This window comes from Malurus melanocephalus, unplaced genomic scaffold (assembly GCF_030028575.1).
Source record: "Malurus melanocephalus ecotype Western Australia unplaced genomic scaffold, MMel_1.1 scaffold_158, whole genome shotgun sequence".
In the NCBI taxonomy this organism is placed as follows: Eukaryota; Metazoa; Chordata; class Aves; order Passeriformes; family Maluridae; genus Malurus; species Malurus melanocephalus.
Window position 1 is genome coordinate 1,129,537 of NW_026623390.1, and position 20,198 is coordinate 1,149,734.

The window sequence follows — 20,198 nt, forward strand, 5'->3', positions numbered from 1 at the left end:
CAGCGAGGCAGTCTCACAGGGAGTGAGGATGTAGTCTGGGGCTCCTCATGGGATGCCACCATACTGCTAGCAGTGGGAGAAGCAAATAACCTTCCTTGGGGAGAGAGGTGGTGGCTGGAGCTTTACGAGAGAAATGTAGAGTTTAAACAAGAAGGAAAACAAGCATTTTCTCACGCTTTAGCAACACAGCCAGTTGGAATCTCATCATTATATTTATTGCCTGATAAAGAATATACTTAGAGGGTTATTTGGGGATTACCCCTCTTGACTCACTGAYTCAGCAGTATTCACAGATTTGAATGTCACCTATCTCGTAGTTCACACCTTGCACTGCTGTTACTTGAGATAATTTTTGGATTCAGGCAAACAGAAGATATCTTGCATCAAATTTAGCATGTACCTTTATAAGGGAGGCTAGTTTGCGGGGTGCCTGCTGAGACGTTTTGTTCCAATTTACTAAGTCCCRCTAGATTTATTTGGAAAGGATGTAACTGCTCAGGGAAAGGTGGTTGTTTCTTTGCTCTCTTCACTTCATGCACTTGTTTGTTAATTGCTTCAGCAGCCAAAGGCTTCCCTTCAGAGGGGGACTCCCACTTCTTTCCCAGATGCAAAGGGACTGATTTGAAGAATCAACCGTGATTTTGTTACTTAYGGTGTGAAATTACCTGAACTTCCCCGTCATGTCTGCAAGCAGGATATCACATTGAGGGACTGGAGAGGAAAGGAATTTGTCTGATCCGTGGATAAGTATATCAGAGCTTCACGCTCAGGGAGTTGTCTGCATGGCATAAATGAGATATGTGAGACAGCAGATGCATGGGAAGTTGTAAAAGCCACTTCCAGCAGGAATGCAGTCAAGGGAAGGAGAGCTGGTAGGTGGAATGCCTCCTTTACATCAATCTTGAAGCCTTGGATTCSTGTAAGAAATTATATGGGCACACCACTGAAAATAAAGGCATGTTTAGTTTTGCAAAGCAGTTAGGTGACTGCTGGCTGTATTTTTCTTTTATTTGCTCTGTTTGCATTTATATACAGATGATTATATTTGCTATTCCTGTCATGTTGGGTTTGCTACCTCAATAGATGTTGCCTGCCTGAGCCCCTCTCCATGTGTAACACTGGTTAGTTTCAGGTTTTCAGTACAATGTTAAATCTGTAATGGCAACTGAACATGTTAATTTCCTAAGACAATGTAAGGTCTGCAAGAATGAACTTGAAAATATTTCAGAAATTGTTCATAGGGTTTTGTTTTGTTTTTTAATTTAAAGCAAGTAGGACATTTACAGCTTTTTTTTCATGCTAATCTTTACATGTAGATGCACTTATAGTGTGTTTTGTAAATAGAAATGCAGTTTCTCCTTGGTAGGAGAAACCCTTAAGGCCCTAGAAAAATAGTGGTGCTTTCTGCACATAGGGGTCTATTTCACACACATCTCTTTGAAGGGCAAGAAATGTATGTCTCTATGTTTATAAAATGAATTAGAAACTGAGAAGGAAATTTTCGTATTGATTTCAACTAGCTAGCTATAATGTATATTTATGTTACCACTGGATATACTCGGAACAGAAAAATATTACTGGTGTAATATTTGGAAACACAGGGCTTGCATAACTTCATCACTTAATGTAGTTATTGCAACAGCCAATCTTGTTGTCAAGSGGTGTAGTTCCTATTTAATTTTTCTCTTTCTATCATATTGTCCCCTTAAACTCCAGTAGGAATAATAAATTACATGGGAAAAGCCACCAGAAGAAGACAACATTTAACCTCAGAAATAGAAATATAAGTCAGACTAAACTTTTGTTTCCATCACTTCACTAGAAACAGATGAAAATACATTGTTAAGTGAGCACAGAGACACAGAAATGTCCAATATGAACATAAAGAAATTCTTTGTGAAGAAAGCATAACTTTTTTTTTTCAATTTTTATCATGTTGTTCAHATTTATTGACCATTATTGCAATGTTTTCTTTCCATTTAGGAAATTGTCAACTTCAACTGTCGGAAACTGGTGGCTACAATGCCTCTTTTTGCTAATGCAGACCCAAATTTTGTGACTGCCATGCTAAGCAAACTGCGATTTGAGGTGTTCCAACCTGGAGATTATATTATCCGAGAAGGGGCTGTGGGTAAGAAGATGTATTTCATTCAACATGGTGTTGCTGGTGTCATCACCAAATCCAACAAGGAGCTGAAGCTGACTGACGGTTCTTACTTTGGAGGTAAGTAGGAAAAAAAATAATGATAACACTGGAGTGAATGCACGAGAATAAAACATTTTCAGATAATAGACAGAAAGAGACTTCTGAATAAGTCAGCTAAGAGTCATTTGCCTAGACAATTCAAACTGCAGTGAAGAATATGCAAAATATTTCTGAATAAAACATTCAGAATCTGCTTACTTCTGTGAGGACAGCTTTTAAAATGTAGAATGACCTACCACAATTTTGAAGTTATTTTCAATTAAGAGCACTACTATTTAACGGACAATATTGAAATAAAAATATAATTATTTACAYAGCAATTTTATAGCTTTTTAAAGGTAAAATTGACAGAACTAATCTTTGAAAAAGAATACTGCTTTCTGAGTTATAAATCTAAACATAAAAATCCTAGAGCATTACTTACATGTGGTATTTTGAAATTCATTAATATTTCAAGTTGTTATCAGTGCTTTTTTACTGAATTTTAGCACACATTTATTCTTCCAGTATATACTATGAGAAATTGGACTTCCTTTCTGTCTAGGTAGCATTCTAACAGATGTACACTGATAAAAACAGGCATGAATTTTAATCCTAATCAAATTAATCTGGTAATCCTAATGAAAAATAGGTTTTTGCTTAGATGAAGGCACCTGAATGTTTATATTTTGATGAAAGCATTGCTTTTCTTACATGGAATAATTGATGACACAAAATAGTTGTTTTTTGACTGTAAATTGTCTTTGTGCAATAGAATTGGTGTCTGCTTCCATATGCAGCAGAAATGCTGGTTTTCAGTAACTGCTTGAATATTTGTKTGTGTACCACTGCTGCCCATGAGAGTTACACTTAGCTGGTCATTGTATTAATTTGCCGTTGAAGCCTGTGAATGATCTCAGAACTGACCTGAATGCCTTTCAGAAAACGCTCAATTGAAAGCCTAATCAGTGCCATTTAGTTGGGAYACTAAGGAGTAAGCTAAGAAAAGTGAATTGGGCTCAGTGTTTGAATTGGGCTGTAGAGTTACTTAACTAATCCCATTTTAGAATAATACGCTAAAGCAACTCCTACTGATCTGGCCAGCAGACCTTGTCACTCCGAAGTAGCCTCTGCAAGGTGATTTGTATCACCAGTATTTGTAGAAGCACTTTGGTAAAGAGGTCTTGTGCTTATCCCACAGGATTAAACTGTAGATGCTGAAGACAGGAGATTAAGCAGAAAGAAAAGGTAAATGCTGAGGATGAAGAAACAGAGCAACCTTGGCCTTGGTCTCCTCTATGCTTAGCAGTGCCCTAGTTTATGAAAATGAGTTTGCAAGAGCCTGCGTGCTGAATCTGGCCATAATACTCCTCTGAACCAGCAGAGGATCAGAGGAGATTGCACATGAAAGTATTTTACATAACTGTCAGCCTGTTGTTGCAGTGCAAACAACTATTTAGCTCATCCTGTTCATCTGCTACCCTTCTTAACAGGAATGCAGACAAAAAAATAAGCTACTTGCAATATCCAGGCACTACAAGAACTTACTACGCTACATACCAAAGCACTTTTGCTCATCAAAACTGCAGCTGGGATGAGACAGGTGGGCAGTCATGCGTCCAAAGCCTGACAGCTGCTGGGGCAAGAGAAAGTAATAGCTGCTGCCGTAGTGGGGAGGGGTGAGGAGAGTTAAGGAAGGGCAAGTGCACGGTGAGAGAAAAGCTAAGAAAGGGAATGCCCTGAGATCCAAAGTGGTGTGGCTCAGGTCTGTTGTGAAATTCCAAAAGTGTATTTCCAACKCAGAAGAAGAAAGACCTCTCTGGCTGAGAAAAGTTGTGAATGCCTTATCCATGGACATGTTGAAGGCCAGGCTGGATTGGGCCCTGAGCAACCTGACCTAGTCAACAGCATCCCAGCCCACAGCAGTGGGGGTGGAACTAGTTATCTTTAAGGTCCCTTCSAACCCAAACCATTGTAGGATTTTATAATTCTGTGAGTCCAGCTGAAAAGAGAGGAAACAAACTGCAAATCAGATATCTGTGAATTGAAAAGGTTTGGATTGTCAAAGCAGAAAATAAAAATACAGTTCTAAAATTCTCACCTCTCTGGAGAACCCCCGCTTTCCCTGAAGCATGTATTAGAATCTCACTAAAACTTCCTGACCAAAGCAAACACAGGAAACACTGCAGAGATAAAATTATAAACAGGAAGAGCAAGGCTGCATTCAAATGCTAAGACTAATAACCACTTTTTTGCTTAATGGAGAACATGAGAAATCTGAGGTTCTGTTTAAGAAGATGCTACTTATAAGAACAGATCTGTATAGCTCCCAGGTCTGACACAATGCATCTATATCAACATTTGTGTTCCCAGAAGCAAGTAAAGGGCACACAGGTGACAGGGTGCCATGCCTAAACAGATCCTTTTTCAATTTTGAAGTGTCTTGCAATTTGGAAGTTCCTTGTCCCAGCTCAAAGATGCTAACTTCTGTCTGTCAGGCATGTTCCAGAGCTGAGTTACCTGGGGGCCTTGATTCTGGAGAGATTTGTAGGCTTACCTCCACAACTCAGTGGAGGGTTTCACCATCATCACCAGCATTTGGATTTGGAAAATATTTATCAAACTCCTAATATATAAAGTATTTCTGTGGTAACTACATTGAATCAATAAAAAAATTAGGTAAGAAACTTACCAGTAAAAAACAACAACCCTTAAGTTGTGGAAAACTGGAGATTATTGTGAAAGTCAAGATTTAGGAAGAACCAAAGCAGAATCACCAATATTTGGARGTGATTTGAATGACGACTGTTGTGAGAACAAAAGCCTGGAAAACCAAAAGTTGCAGTGAAAAAGAGGAAAGACTAACACTGAACATTGAAATGACTGATCATTGTTTTTAATTAAAATCAGACTTTCCTAAAGATTTGGTCTAATAGGAAATTATATAAACCTAACAATTGCTTGGTAATCCTTCTCAAAAAGAACATGCCTGGATAACCACCAATTGAATACATGAATCTGACTACTCCACCGCTATACATTTTCTGTTGATTTTTGAGGGACGGGCAAAGTGGTGACAGTAGAAAGTGGCCTCCATAGATTTGGGCTTGATTACTGTCTGCCTCCGTCCTCATCTGTATTCACTGGCTTCTCCTTTTGAGAGGGAAGGAGTAAATACAAGGCTATAACTGCAGAGGTTTGTGGTTTGTTCCTTGGTATTTCTGTGGGAAGGAGAGCATTCTGTCCCTTGACCTTGACTGTGTGTTCATAAATGTAACCTTGAATTTCATGTGCAGGAGCATTATTTAGCCCAGCAGTGTGTAGGACGCTAATTTTCATCCCAATAAATCGGTTTTTTCAGAGCACTAGTTGAAAGACATTATCATCTTACATATCTACTGCAAGTGCTAGTAGGAATTTGAAAGCAATTTCTGGTACTATTCTTTTTCATAGCCGATATTCCCCCTACCGTTTTGGTTTTTTACTGTCTTACCGTACAATCCCTGTCCTCACATGGAATGCTTGTGTGAATTTTCATAAAAGGGACAGGAATTAGACAAGAAAAAATACATGAAAATAATTTTCACTATACTGCACTGTTATATARTTATTTCTACATCAGTGAAATAATGAAAGCCACAGTTACCAGTGAAGAATTATGGGATTTTAATACTCTATAGCTGCTTTTATTGRATTTATTTTTAATTGAGCTATATCTCATTTTTTTGAAACATCTGTGAATGTTTTAATRTCTTCCTTCATTTTTTACTTTCTGTTTGCTAATAGTTTGTCTCCTAGTTCCCCATTATTAGGAGTGGRATTGCTGCCATTATCAGCATAGCAATAGATGCATTTTTTCCTTTTACAATTACAAGAGAAACTTCTCCTGCTGACACYGACATAGGTTTCATATGGGAAGAAATAAGGTTGCCCTCAATAGAAATTTTCATAGAATCTGAGAAACATAGAATGGCTTGGTTCAAAGGTTCCACAACTTTTCTGGGCAACCTGTGCCAGTGCCCGACCACTGTCCCAGTAAAGAATTTTTCCTGGTAACTACTGTCTTTCMGTTTGAAATCATTCCCCCTTATCATTTCACCCCATGCTCTGGTAAAAAAAATCTCTCTCCATCTTTCTTGTAGGCTCCCTTCAGGTACCAGGGGGTCTCAATTAGGTCATATTTAAGCCTTCTCTTTTCCAGGCTGAAAAAGAGCATTCTCTCAGCCTTGCCTTGCCCCATTCCTCTAATCGTCTTGGCCTCCTCTGCACTCACTCCAACAGATCTTTCCTGTGCAGGGTCCCCAGGGCTGGATGCTCCAGGTGGGTCTCAGCAGAGMGGAGCAGAGGGGCAGAATCCCCTCCCTCCCCTGCTGCCCACGGTGCTCTGGGTGCAGCCCAGGACACGTTTGGCTCTCTGGGCTGKGAGTGCCATGGCCRGGGCATGTCCAGCTCTCACCCCCAGCACCCCCAAWCCCTTCTGGGCAGGGCTGSTCTCRGTCTGTTCATCCCCAGCCTGGGCTGGTACCAGGAGTTGATCTGACCCAGGTGCAGCACCAGCACTTGGTCTTAAATCAAATGACATTCCTGTGGGCCACTTCTCAAGTTTGTCCAGGTCCCTCTGGTTGGCATCCCATCCTTCAGGGTGTCATCACTGCTCAGTAGTCATCAGGAAATTTGCTGAGGGTGCSCTCAATTCCTTATTTAATTTCATTAATGAAGACACTACACAAGACTGGTCCCCTTGTCATGGACRTCCATCAGGACTCAGACCAATGACCACTACCCTTTGRATGTGACCATGCAGCCAATTCATCCAAGGAATTATGATCTGCTCCTCATAGTTGCCTATGTAGTGTGAGTAACATGTGAATGAGGGTCAGGACAGAATGAATGGATGTTGTGGACTATGTTCACATGTGGGACAAAAACATAGGGAACAGTGTAGGGAGCACCAAAGAAGTCAACTCTGCAGGTAGAAGTCAGGTTGTGYAGTGCAAATTGATAGGACAGTGCAGGGAAACATCACGGGCATGAGACTGATGGGAAAGGGAGGAAAATACAAGCAGCAAGCACACATACAAACAATCCCCAGAAGCTGGAAAAGAGTGGGAAGGGRCTTCACCTATCCCTTTTGAGCAGGAAAACCTGACTGCACATGTAAGCTGAATTGAAAACTTGAGATCAACACACTTTAACTCACCCTTCCTGGGATGGAGAAACAATAGGAAAACAATTGTATTTTGATGATGTTTGGATTCCAAAGTTTCATTTTTTGTCATCTTGTCCATGGTCTTCAACATCTACAGTTTACAATACTGAAAATAGAAAATTAGGTACACAGCAGKGATAATGACAGCTCCCCCATTCTTGTTTTCTCTGTCTCAGTGCATATTTGTCTTTCTSTTTAATATCTTGGTAGTTCAAACTCATTAATGATGTAATCCCAGTAATAAATGGTAGGGAGGAAATTGCCAGGTTTCAGTCCTTTTCCTCTCACTGCTAGGTGACTGGATTAGAAATTACTCTTCTTGTGACAGGAGGAATTACTGAACAGATTGTGTAGTAATTCTTCACTATACATATAAAATTTGTAAAATGCAAAGACTTTGACATCTTTAGAGATGAAGCACAAGAACATGAGTCTTTTGCTTATAGAAAAGATTAGTTCATCACTCACTGGGATTTCACAGAGCAGAAATATTAACGTCTGTAATGAGCCTAATACTAATCTAATTTACCTTATACCAATACGTATTGATAGAAACTGATGTAATACCACTGCTGTGTGACAGTTCTGACTTTTGCTGGGGTAAATTGTTTCAGAATCACTCTGTAATATTATATAAATTGGTAATTCAAAATCTCTGATAGTTAATCCCATCAAACACACAGGAGTGTAATAAACCAAACAGAAATTTGCTTTAATAAAATAAATCCTTCCTTGTGATCTCCTTCCTCTTACTCAGTTGGCTCCTGGTGTGGCTCGTAGGGCTACTTGAATCCACACAGTAAGATCTGGCCCKGGAATTTCTCCTTTCCTTCTGGAAAGGCCTTTTGCTCCCTGATGCCTTGTAAGCCTCCATTTCTCTGCATACCCCTCACCCAGCTCAGTCAGATGGTGTTCCCAAGAACTATGCTACAGACAGCAGGCTCCTCCTTGGAKAGTAAAGGGAGAAAACAGCTTTCTGCCATTTGATAACTTGCCTGAGATTGTTACCCCTGCAAATATAAAAAGCTGTCCGAAAGCTAGTGCAGAGGACTTTGATGAGCAGGAGTGGTTTCATGAGGTCCTGTGCCCCTCCTGTGGCCAGCCTAGTGGAGTCAGAGGTGACATGCAGGGCAGGCAGTCCTGATTCAGATAAGGACATGCTGAGCTGCCTCCATGCTGATCTGGTGTGTTAAGAGTGAGGCTGACATGCCTTCAGAGAGGAGGACTGAATAAATCCTGAACTCCCCAACCAGTAAGGCTCAGCACAGCTTACTCAGAGGATCATTTCTGGGAACACGTTCAGGACTCTGCTGTTACTTCATTTGCTTTCTTGCTGGTGGACAGAGGCCTGATTGTTCACTGTAGTCTCATCCTGCTCTTTTCTGTAATCACTGGCAAAATTCCTCTCAACCACAAAGGACACAAGATAAGACTGGTCTCCCTGCTATCTTTTCCTTTCTCCATCTGTTTTCCCACCTGTGTTTACACAGGCTTTCCTTCTTGCAGCAGCCTAGACATATGTTCCAGGAAATTTAACCCCTTTTTTTCTGTTTTTAAGAGATACYATGTTAGAGCTGAAGGAACACCGATATTGGTGGAGAAATCCAAATTGAGTGAGCAGGAAGTGCAGATATGTTTTTATTAATTAGGTCTGGGGGCCCCATGGGTTTTTTTTTTTTTTAGTTAAAGGAGTTCTCTAATTCCAGTAGATAAGTCTATAGTAATTCATGCTCTTCAAATTTTGATGTATCCATTGCAGATCCCACTCCCCACTTGTTTTTTTTTTTGCCCCGAGTGAAAATCCCAATGGTACCATGCCACTGTGAGTCACTAGATGAGTGACTTTTTGGACTAACAAAAATCATACTGCTATTTTTTTTGTATCAACTGCCATGTATATTGAACATKAAATGAATGTGATTTTTTAAAAACTTCTTTTGATGTGTAAATACAAGAGTCAYTGTGTGTGGATATAGGTCTATCTCTTGCAGTGCAATGAGACAAATACATGTTTTATTTCACTTGCTCAGATATCACTATCTGTGCTTCATGTCATCATTCATCTAGCAAATTTATCTAGAAACCAGATTCTCATTGCCATCTTCCCAGACAATGTCCCAGAGACATATTATAGCATCTTTTCTTTTTTGGTTTATTTTTTGTAACATGTAGTTCATGGAATACTTTCAATTTTAAATGTTTTATTTTGCTTAAATTTTAATGCAGTTTTAACATTTATTCTTCTGCACTTGAAATTCTAATAAACTCTATCTTGCATTTGCTTCAGCTTGTAGAAGGCCAATTAGACAGAACTTCTTTGACCTACCTATTATTTATGGAGCTTTCCCCCCTTTCGGAACAGTAACTGTCAGTATATTTTAGACCAGTGCAGTGGAAAATAATACCATGGGAAATGTTGAGTCACTTTAGATTATATTTTGCCACGTATTTTTTTTCTGGTTACAGTCTAGGTGCTTCCTTTTGATAGAATATTTTAAAAGATTTGCAGTATAATACTAATTATAAATAGAAAAAAATCTGTTGAAGTGCTTTACATATGGACACTATGATATATATAATTTTACATTATGTAAAAATATTGCATTTGGCTACTCTTTATTCAAGGTAGTGGTGGATTAGGTTTTTCAATATTCATGCAATAATCCAAATAGTTAATTATAAGTAGCCCCCCTGAGGTGTGATTATTCATATTCTTAATAGCAGGACATAATTAAATGCTTAAAGGGAGCAGGATCTCTAGATCCCCATGCCAACTCTTTCGTAAAACATTTTTCAGGTGAACAGTATAGAACATTTTTCTAAAAATATTGTCTGCAAGAGGGCCTAAAAATTAAATGTCTTTTTGGCACAGACTAATCTGCCTTTTTTGAGGCTATAATTCCTCATAATATTGCATAATTTCTTGTYGACAAGAAATTGTTCTGTTGTTGTTTTGACAACATATTTCATATGGAAAATAATAATCAATCAAAAGGACTTCTTGCTATTCAAATTCAATATTCTTTTTTAAAGTCCAAGAGRACTTCTAGGAAGATAGAATAAAAAAAAATTACTTTTTTATGCTAAAAGATAGAAGTTGTTTTGGGTTTAAAGTTTTATTAGTTAGCAAGTAAAAATATAAGTTTAACAGTAATCATAAAAACAACACAATAAATCATGCAATCTAAAAGCWTAAATAAATTATAATTCTAATTCTACAAATTCATGAACAGTATACATTTTAAATTTAAAATTTATACATACAATAACTAGACAAAAGTAAAATACCACATAGCATGCCCTGGAAATCTAATATGATCAACACAGATAAACCAGAAGAAGATTTTGCAAGTACCTTCAATTTCACACAGTAGAATTTTAACTACATATTTGAATCTAGATTAAATAYTTAATCTAAATATTTAATTCAGAACTGACAATCTGTGATTTTTWAAAAAAATTTAATGAAAAGAAAAGAAGTTTTTATAGCTCACTTTAATTCAAATTGAATAGTTTAATTTGTAACTGTTATTGTTTGCCAGAGTCCAGGTTACAAAAGCATACTATTGAATACTTAAGGAACTAAGTGGCTTTTTTCAATAGGGAATAAGCATCCATCTGAACAAAAGTAGGAGTAAATTAATTACATAAAATCACTTTTGGCCTTCGCCATGGCAAGTATGAAAACAAAATCTTTATTTAGGCCTATTATCTTAGAATCTAAGCTTAATTATTTTGTTTTCAAGCCAAATGAAATTATTATCAGTAATGTTATTAGCTTTTACAAGACAGTAAGTAGACTATATTGGTCCCTCTTTGTAGAAAGAATATGTTATTGAAGTAGGAGAAAAATGTATGGATGTTATGTTATGAATAGCATTAAAGTTAAAATATGCACTTGTGTTTCTATTTTATTAAGGTACCCTCCGCTTCTGTTCTAACAGRGCTTTCTCAGAAGAACTTTATTGAGCATTGGATATAGGCAGGATGTAAGAAATGTTTGTATGACTGGAACCGGCATTCAGTGCCAGGGTCTGGTGGACAGGGTAGTGTTTAGTTAAAGGTTGGACTTGATGATCTCAGAACTATTTTCCAATCTCAGTGATTCTGTTACTAGCTTTTGTTTGCTCTTGTCATGAAAGGCCGGCCACAGTTATTTTTAGTACTTGCACATGAAAAAATGAAAAGAGAGATCAGGATGGAAAATAAAATGTCTCTGGTCAGATAACTTGCCACTTTTTATGAAGACGAGAATCTGATTTCTCCTACGTAAGAGGCATAAAAGACACATTTGGAGCTATGTAAAGAAATGAGCATACTCTCAGGGTCCTTGGCTAATGCTAAATAAACATGAAATGTTTCTTAAAGTATTTGTCTATAAAAAGCTATCAAAGTTTGGGTCAATGAAATGTAGGCAGTTCTTCCTGATTTTCCCAAGTAAATGTTTGCTTTCTCCTTTGCTTTTTTTTTATATTAAATTAAATAAAATATGATAAATTAAATGATGAGCACAGGAAGAGCTYGTGTCAGTCTTCAGAGACAGAAATTTCAAATTTCTACAAACAGCCAATAAAAACTTTAGCTAAGATAACCTATGAGAGTTTTGTTTGTTTGGGGGTTTGGCGGTGGTTTTTGTTGTTGTTTGTTTGGTTTGTTTTTTTAACAGGATGACTAATAATGGCAACAGCTATCACAAATTGCAAATAGACATATTTAAATTAGGTTCAGATATACAGTTTAAAAAGTGACAAAAGACTGAACACGGGATACTGCAGAAGTTGGTTTTAGTTTTAATCAGCCATTTTGAGTCACTCTTCAAAATAGTAACTACCCATTCATATATCCAGGCTGTTTTATAAACTCTCCTCAGATGAATAATCTGAAAGTAACTCTACAGACATTATTGCTGTCATTCTTTAAATGAAGAGGTCATGCAGGGAATATGTCATGGACATTTTTATTACTTAGTTCTTTTCATGCATCTGCTAACTCAAATTATTTGTCTAAAATTCCATATTTAGTGTAAACACAGCAGCAAGAACTGGTTTTTGCATATCTTCATTTTGGACAGTCCAGATTACAACTCTGGCTGTAAAAAGCAAGAATTATCTCCATCTTCCTTCCTCCTTAAATTCTCTCCCTTGGTGTAGAAATGTTCCTCTTGAGCAGTGCCTATATTTTAGGGTTTCTAAAATCTAGGACTGCATTTTTTAGAACATATATTACTGAAACTCATTTAATTGGCTCAAACTACATTCTGAGTAATTGTAAGACCAGGTGCTAGTTATTTTAGTAACTATAACAAAAAGCAGTATATCTCTGGGTTCACCATTCTTTGCACTAGTGATAATATACTGAAAGATAAATAGAATACATTAAAAAAATAGGAAAAAAATAGATATATGTATTTCATATTTTCCAAAGTTTCCATGTACAATTGATGAATGGACAATGATGATGAATGGACAAGTATACACTCTCAGATAAACTGTACTGCTTCTCAGATTAAAAAAGGTATTTTTCCAATTTGTATAAAGTGGAAACTGGAAGTTATTGCTAGGACAGCCAGTTGATATATACCCATCCAGCAAARACTAAGGAAGAGATCAACATCACACATGGTGCTGGTGATTAATCTCTTCCACATCCCCAGAAGTTATTTTCTCAAAGAAAAAAAGTGTTAAGGAATCACATAACAATAGGGGAAGGGTAAAATTATCACCTACAGGGGCAAATCAGTACAGTCCATAAGAACAATGAACCTGGTTTCAATTGGAATCAAAATGTGATCCTTACAAAAGGCCTATTGATCCTGATTCTTTAAAATTCATCATGTGTGCTGTATCACTCAACTCATTCAGATTTTCCTGAAGTCAGCCTTCCTTAATGCTCTCTCTCAGGTATGTAGAATTTCCTATTCAGAGTGTTCTGTCACAATAATGTGATACTAAAATACAACCTAAGCATTTCCTGTTTTATGAGATAGAAATATGGACAAGCTTCTTGAAGTTCATGGTGTTCCAAAAATTGAATCTGATTCAGCTCCTGCTGAAATCCCACAATTTTATGAGAATCATAAAATCACTTAGATTGCAAAGACCTTTAGGATCACTGAGTCCAGCTGCTAACCCAGCACTAAMAAGTCCATCACTAAACCATGTCCTGTGTATGTGTGCAACGATATTTTGGTGATCGGTTTTGATTATCGTAACTTTCAGAACAGGCTTAACTTTAACCTTTTACCATTGCATTTTTAAGTTGGTGTCTTCACAGCAGAAAATACATTATATTTGAGCCTATTTCCATATTCTTTTGAGATGTATATTGTTCTGTGGGTCTGATCCTAGCAGACCGCAAATTATGATTTTAATAAATGAATTAATTGCATTTGCATTAAATATGGACTGTAAGAACAAATGAATGTTTTTAGCATCATTCAGTGCTTTCAGTCACTTTTATTAGGGCAGTGATTGACATTTGTTTCATAATGTTCTAAGGAACCATTKTCCAAAGAGATAAAATAATTGAAGTAAAATTTGTGTTCAGAATTGTATTACAGGTTCATTGTAGCTTAATACATAATTATTAATTGGAATTAAAGACATTCTTTTGTTTGGAAAGGRAAGATAGTAGTATTTGACACACTGGAAGTGTCAGCGTGAAGGCAATGCACCATGCCAAATGCAGATGGGAATATTAGTGAGTAATATGTTGCCGACACCTTATTTTTATGCTAATAGAGAACCTTGTTTGTCCAAGCTGTTTAAAAATAGTCCATGCCTTTTCTGTTTCACTACACACTCCTATGCTATTATTGTATTTCCTACTCTATTTAAATCAACTGAACATGAAGGAGAGCTTAATTGTTGAGGACACCTGGTGCACTTGATGCCAGTAAGTCTCATTTTAAATATGTCATTTATGGACATTTTCATTACTTAGTTCTTTTCATGAAAAACAAATACTTTGGTTTATTTAAATGAAAACAAATGTTTGATAGGAACACATTTTAATATTCTGTGTTCTCCCTCTCTGGTCCAGGTAAGGATGATTTCAKATAACACGTCTAACCATGCTTGAGGGTCTGTTCCAAATAGGGGATAGATTAACGCATACAATTAACAAACACATTAGTCTTGTGGACAGACTACAAATGATGCTATTTATACACATAACAAGGCAATATAGATGATATGCCAGAGATACAGTTCTAATCAGTCAAGAAACATTGCTGGAAATACAGTACATGCGTATTCATCACACAATATTTTTTCTGTAAGAATGAGACCATTCAATGAATGGAGAACACAAAGCTTTCCTTGCTTCCTGAGCAGGCAGGTTCCACAGCAGCACTCTGACTGGTTTCTGAGCACTGGGACATTTTTCCTATCTTTCCTGACCCATKGTTTATTGTATTATCCAACTAGTGGGATTATAGATACTAAAAGCCTTCCAGACATATATTCTTCAGTCAGAAGTTGTGGGTTGACAGTCTGCAGAGCATAGTTTTCACTGATTTTTTTCCCCATTCACCTTACTTGACAATAATAGAAGATGAAAGAAGAAGAAAAAAAGTAATTATATTTGTTGCAGTAATACCCATTAGTTCCATGGTCCCATTGTCTGTTATGGTTTCTTCCCATCTTTCCTKTTTAAGCAATCTACAATACTGTAGTCAAGATTATTAATGATGAAAACTGTACTTTATTTTTTACTGCACTCTTCAGAATGGTGGGAATTTAAGAGATGCTTGTTTTGTTTGGGAAATTCAATGCTTTTTTAATTCAAGAATTTACTGAGAGTAGAAGACTTTTGTACTCATGTACCTCATTGTGTCTTGTCGTTTGCAGCAATTTTAATTGAGGTAAGCTGAAAATCAAGGTGATCACTTTTCACACAGACTTTCTGGATAGTTATCTCTAAATTCAACCATGTATTGCAAAACTTGATTCTTTGTGAGTTCCAAAGAGTATCTTAGGAAATGGAACAGGTATTTACTGCATTTGGGCAAAATGTCCTTCTCACTCTTGTACCTAAAACACAGTGGGTTCAATCTAAGGAGAAGAGGTCAGGCTAAGATGGGAGTGAGAAAAGGAAAGGACTGACTTCTGTTATACCTGGCTGGTTCTTTACAGCAAACTGCTATTATTTCAYGGACATCAAGTTTTGTGAGGGACTTTAGGTCAAGATTCTTACCCGTATCCTCTGTAAATTCTCTGCTCTACTCTCCCAGTAGTCTCTATAAATTCTCCCCAAATCTGTTGGGGTTTAAGTGCTAGTGCTGGTCCAATGTTAATTTACTTTGATTTATCCACTATAATTTAAGCATCTTATGCCCTAAGCCTTCAGGGTTCAGTAGCATGTGGAAATTCCTCAACAAGGAGTATGAGCCAAAAATAATCTTTATATTCTAGGTTAATAAAAGATACATTCCTTAAAGATATGCAGCACTTTGGGGGCACCTGCATAGAAAGGCTACTAGACCCTAATCATATGAATTCAATTTTTTARTCTAATGAGAAAAAAATTCAAACGTTTTGTCTCCCAAAATACCTAGGGCATAAACCCCAAGGAAACAGAAGGCATGTTCATGCTTCAGGTATTTTTTTCTTAGAACCGCTCTTATCTTCAAATATCTTTATATCATGACATCATGTATTGCTACATAAATCTGGTGGACTATTAAAGGGATTGGTCCTCTACGGCAGCTGTGTATTTAAAAGAAAAGGAATAGAATCACTTGGGTTAATTCAGCACTTGGGTTAATCAAAGTCATAATGCTATGTTTGACAGCTGATGGATCGTTTCTTAGAACCCGAAGCACTATTTTAAAAGGCTTGATAAAATCAGAGTTCTGACTGAGAAAACCTATAGGCAGAACTCTTAAAGGACATCAATTATTTTTTCAGATTTGTCCCTGCAACCTTATRTAAGCAGCAATAGAAAAGTTGCTGYTGAGTACTAAATTATTACTTGTTAGCAGTGAGTCAATTTCTAACTTTAAACTTTCACATGGTTCAATACCTTCTTTGTTTTCAGTGTGTGCTGAATTTTTCTCTCCCCAGAGATTTGCCTTTTGACCAAGGGCCGTCGCACTGCCAGTGTCCGAGCAGACACATACTGCCGSCTGTACTCCCTCTCAGTGGACAACTTCAACGAAGTCCTGGAAGAGTACCCCATGATGAGAAGGGCCTTCGAAACGGTGGCAATTGATAGACTTGACAGGATAGGTATTTATTTTAGTTTTCTGCATAYGATTCATTCTTAAAACCTTTCTGCATTTTCTTTCCCTTGAGCTGCATGATAAAATAACCCTCTTTTAAAAATTTTCTTYTGTTATACTGCAGTGAATGTTTTCTTGATCTAAAAATAACACATGTGCGCAGACAAGAAATTTTGCAACCTCACTTTTAAATAATAAAAACCACCAAGTTTTAGAAAACTCTTGTACTCCTCTGAGGATTATTTTTCATACTTTAATTATCATTAGTATTATTTATTAATCCAGTAGATTTCTTTTGCTGCCTTCAGCACTTGATAGTATTTATGCTGTGTCATGAGCAGTAGATGACATTTTCCTAAATAAATTGCTTACAGATGACATCTATAATGCTGGGATGGGCTGAAGCCTCTCAGCACTCACAAACCCCTTGTTTGTTAAAGTGAATTAATCCTTTGCAGCAGGGCTCTCATTTTCCTCACAACATGGGCACTGCTTGATGGCTGCACACTGGCATTGCTCAGATCTGCCTGCAATCAGAAAAGCAGGCCAACAACATACAAGTGAAAGGCAGATTATCAAAGCACATGGTCTGAACTTGCTATTCCAGTATTTTCCACCTCTTTAATAGGACATGCTAGGCAACATATATAGGCTTTGGTCAGGAGAACTGCAGTCTGATCATCATTACTGACACCGGTTTTAAAACAGCTATAAATAAATAAATAAATAAATAAATAAATAAATAAATAAATAAATAAATAACTTATCCTGTTTGGTGGCATTTCCTCAACTTCACAAGAAAAAGTGTGAGGATTTCTCCACATCATTCTTTCTCAATACAGTTATTCTTGCAGTTTCATCAAAATTAAAAGTTTCAAGTGTCATACTGTTTGTTCTAAGCTGAAGATGTGATTCGGATAAAAATATGTTTTCTTTAATATAGCAAAAGAATTGAAATAGGTATACACGTTTCTAATTTCAGTAGGGCTGGTTTTTATTTTGCAGGCTGTGAGCACTCAATGCATTAAACTCCTGCAATTTGTCTCTCAAGACATTCTGAAAATGCAGTCTAACTCTAAATAATATGTACTTGAAAAATATTAACAGTAAAGCCCAGTCTGTTTGAGTAGCAATCCCATTTGAAGTGCACTGTTTTATCAAAAARAAAAAGAGCAACTGAGTGCCATTGTGTTCCTGTGCATCTGATGACTCAGACAGAATCGTGTCTACATCTTACAGACACTGTGAGCCATCAAGGAGACATCAGGTCACAGTGTACAGCAGTCTTTACTGTGCAAGCAGGTGTCACATTGTCCATGAGTTCATATTAGCTCACAAACACTTAAAATAATGATTTCTTGGTAAATGGTAGTCTCTGATGTCTACTAACTAGTTCCCAGAAATGTGCTAAATGTCAGATGTACTTTCAAAACATGTAACTCTTTAGTGGTCATTCAGACAGTTTTGCAAGGACAGAGACAAAATTATGTAGATGCAAAGCACAATGACCTTTTCCTGAACAGTAGTTCAGGAAATTGCGATTCCTACATGTAATTGCAGTAGTAACAGTAAAATGCAAGTGAGGAGGCAGASAAAGGCCAGGTGTCAGAGTTCGGCGGCGCTCCAGAGGCCCGCKGTGTGGAGAGGGCCGTGGGGGGCGACAGCAATGCCCTCCTGCCCTGGGCTCGGTCCCCCGGAGCCTGCTGAACCCYTCACAGCGCACAGCCCCCGGCGATGGGTGCTCGAACACAAAGCCAGAGCCGGTTCTGCCTGCCCTGTGCCTCAGGCTCGCTAACTCTTCCGCCTCTCTGTGCAGGGAAGAAGAACTCGATCCTGCTGCAGAAGTTCCAGAAGGACCTCAACACCGGCGTCTTCAACAACCAGGAGAACGAGATCTTGAAGCAGATCGTGAAGCACGACAGGGAGATGGTGCAGACCATCGCGCCGGTGAGCCTGCAGCAGATGCCAGCCCTCAACTCCAGCACCTCGGCGTCGTCGTCGCGGGGCCGGACGCAGTCCCCTCCGGTGTACACCACCAGCAGTCTGTCGCACACCAACCTGCACTCGCCGTCGCCCAGCACGCAGACGCCACAGCAGGCTGTCATCCTGTCGCCCTGCTCCTACACCACGGCCGTCTGCAGCCCGCCGGTACAGAGCCCGCTGGCCGGCCGAACTTTCCAGTACGCCTCGCCGACCGCCTCGCAGCTCTCCCTGATGCAGCAGCAGCAGCAACAGCAGCAGCAGCAGCAGCCTCAGGCGGCGCAGCAGCCGCCCGGAGCCGCGCAGAAGAACGAGGTGCACAAGAGCACCCAGGCCCTCCACAACACCAACCTGACGCGGGAGGTGCGGCCGCTGTCCGCCTCGCAGCCCTCCCTGCCCCACGAGATCTCCACCCTGATCGCCCGGCCTCACCCCACCGTCGGGGAGTCGCTGGCCTCCCTCCCGCAGCCCGCCCCGGGCCCCGGCGTGCCCCCGGCCGGCAGGGCCACCGTGCCGCAGCGGGTCTCGCTGTTCCGGCAGATGTCCTCGGGAGCCATCCCGCCCAACCGCGGGGCCGCGCCGCCCGCAGCCCCGCTCCAAAGGGATTCTTCCACAGTCTTAAGCACAGAGCCCGAGGGAGACAAACCGCGGTTCGCCTCAAACTTATGATCCCTGGTGACTGTGAGCAACAGACTTGCGACAAGCCGAGCACCATCCCCCCGAACTGTTTTAGCCTGTTTCCTAACGTGCCCCAGCAGTCTACTATGAGAAAAATAATTTAGACAGCTTTGCCCTATGTAACGAATGTAAAAGTTATATCTATATATATATATATATATATATCTCCAAATATATATATATATATATATAAGCAATTAAAAAAAACTTGTTTGAGTTCATGTCTTCCTTTTTCGCAACCATTACAGAAGGTTAAATTTAGCTCTAATATTACTTATTTTTAACGTGTTGACTTTAAAATCAGCCTAACAGATTTCTCTGTTTATGGGATTGGCTGTTTTCATGGGGAAAYTGTCAACACTACGACAAACTTCAAACAAGTATATTAAAAAAGAATCAATTTAACTAACATAGCACTGACTGAGTGATATTCTGAAATCTTTGTTACTTCATTTATTGCATATACGTTCTTAATTTTTTGTGAAGAATTCAGTTGTTATTTCACGTTGCATTTCATATGTTAGCACCATCCATTGGAATTTTGATTGGAAAAGAATTATATTGCAGACACGTGCAGTCTAAAGGGTGGCATTAGCCCTCCTCCGGATAGGTTGTAACCTCATAGCATGTCAACCCTTCTGTTGTTTAAGAGAATTGGGTGGACTTTGATCTTCACACTGCTAAAGACTTTTCAAAGACTAAATATTGCCATTGTAAATAACTTTTTAGACCCAAGCAAAAATAGCTGCTGTGTGGTGTACCATTGCAAGGTCTTTGTTTAGGAATTTAGGTTCCGCTTTTCACTTCAAAATTTACGGTTTTAAAATTTGTTAAAGCTAAGTGCAACACAACTGTTAAATTGTAATGCAATGGCTTAAAACCTACAGTGTTACTTTTACATGCAATGTTTTATGCAAAATTGT

General features: G+C 38.5%; 1 protein-coding gene across 1 annotated transcript in view; it reads left to right on the top strand.

Annotated features, from left to right (window-relative positions):
- Positions 1–19,428, top strand: part of HCN1 (hyperpolarization activated cyclic nucleotide gated potassium channel 1) — a 186,040-nt gene extending 166,612 nt beyond the window's left edge. Inside the window, exons 6-8 of the mRNA XM_057371811.1 lie at positions 1,984–2,224; positions 16,460–16,624; positions 18,434–19,428. Coding sequence (XP_057227794.1) covers positions 1,984–2,224; positions 16,460–16,624; positions 18,434–19,266 — 1,239 coding nt within the window. The 3' untranslated portion in view covers positions 19,267–19,428. The remainder of the gene's footprint in view (positions 1–1,983; positions 2,225–16,459; positions 16,625–18,433) is intronic.
- The last annotated feature ends 770 nt before the right edge of the window (positions 19,429–20,198 follow it).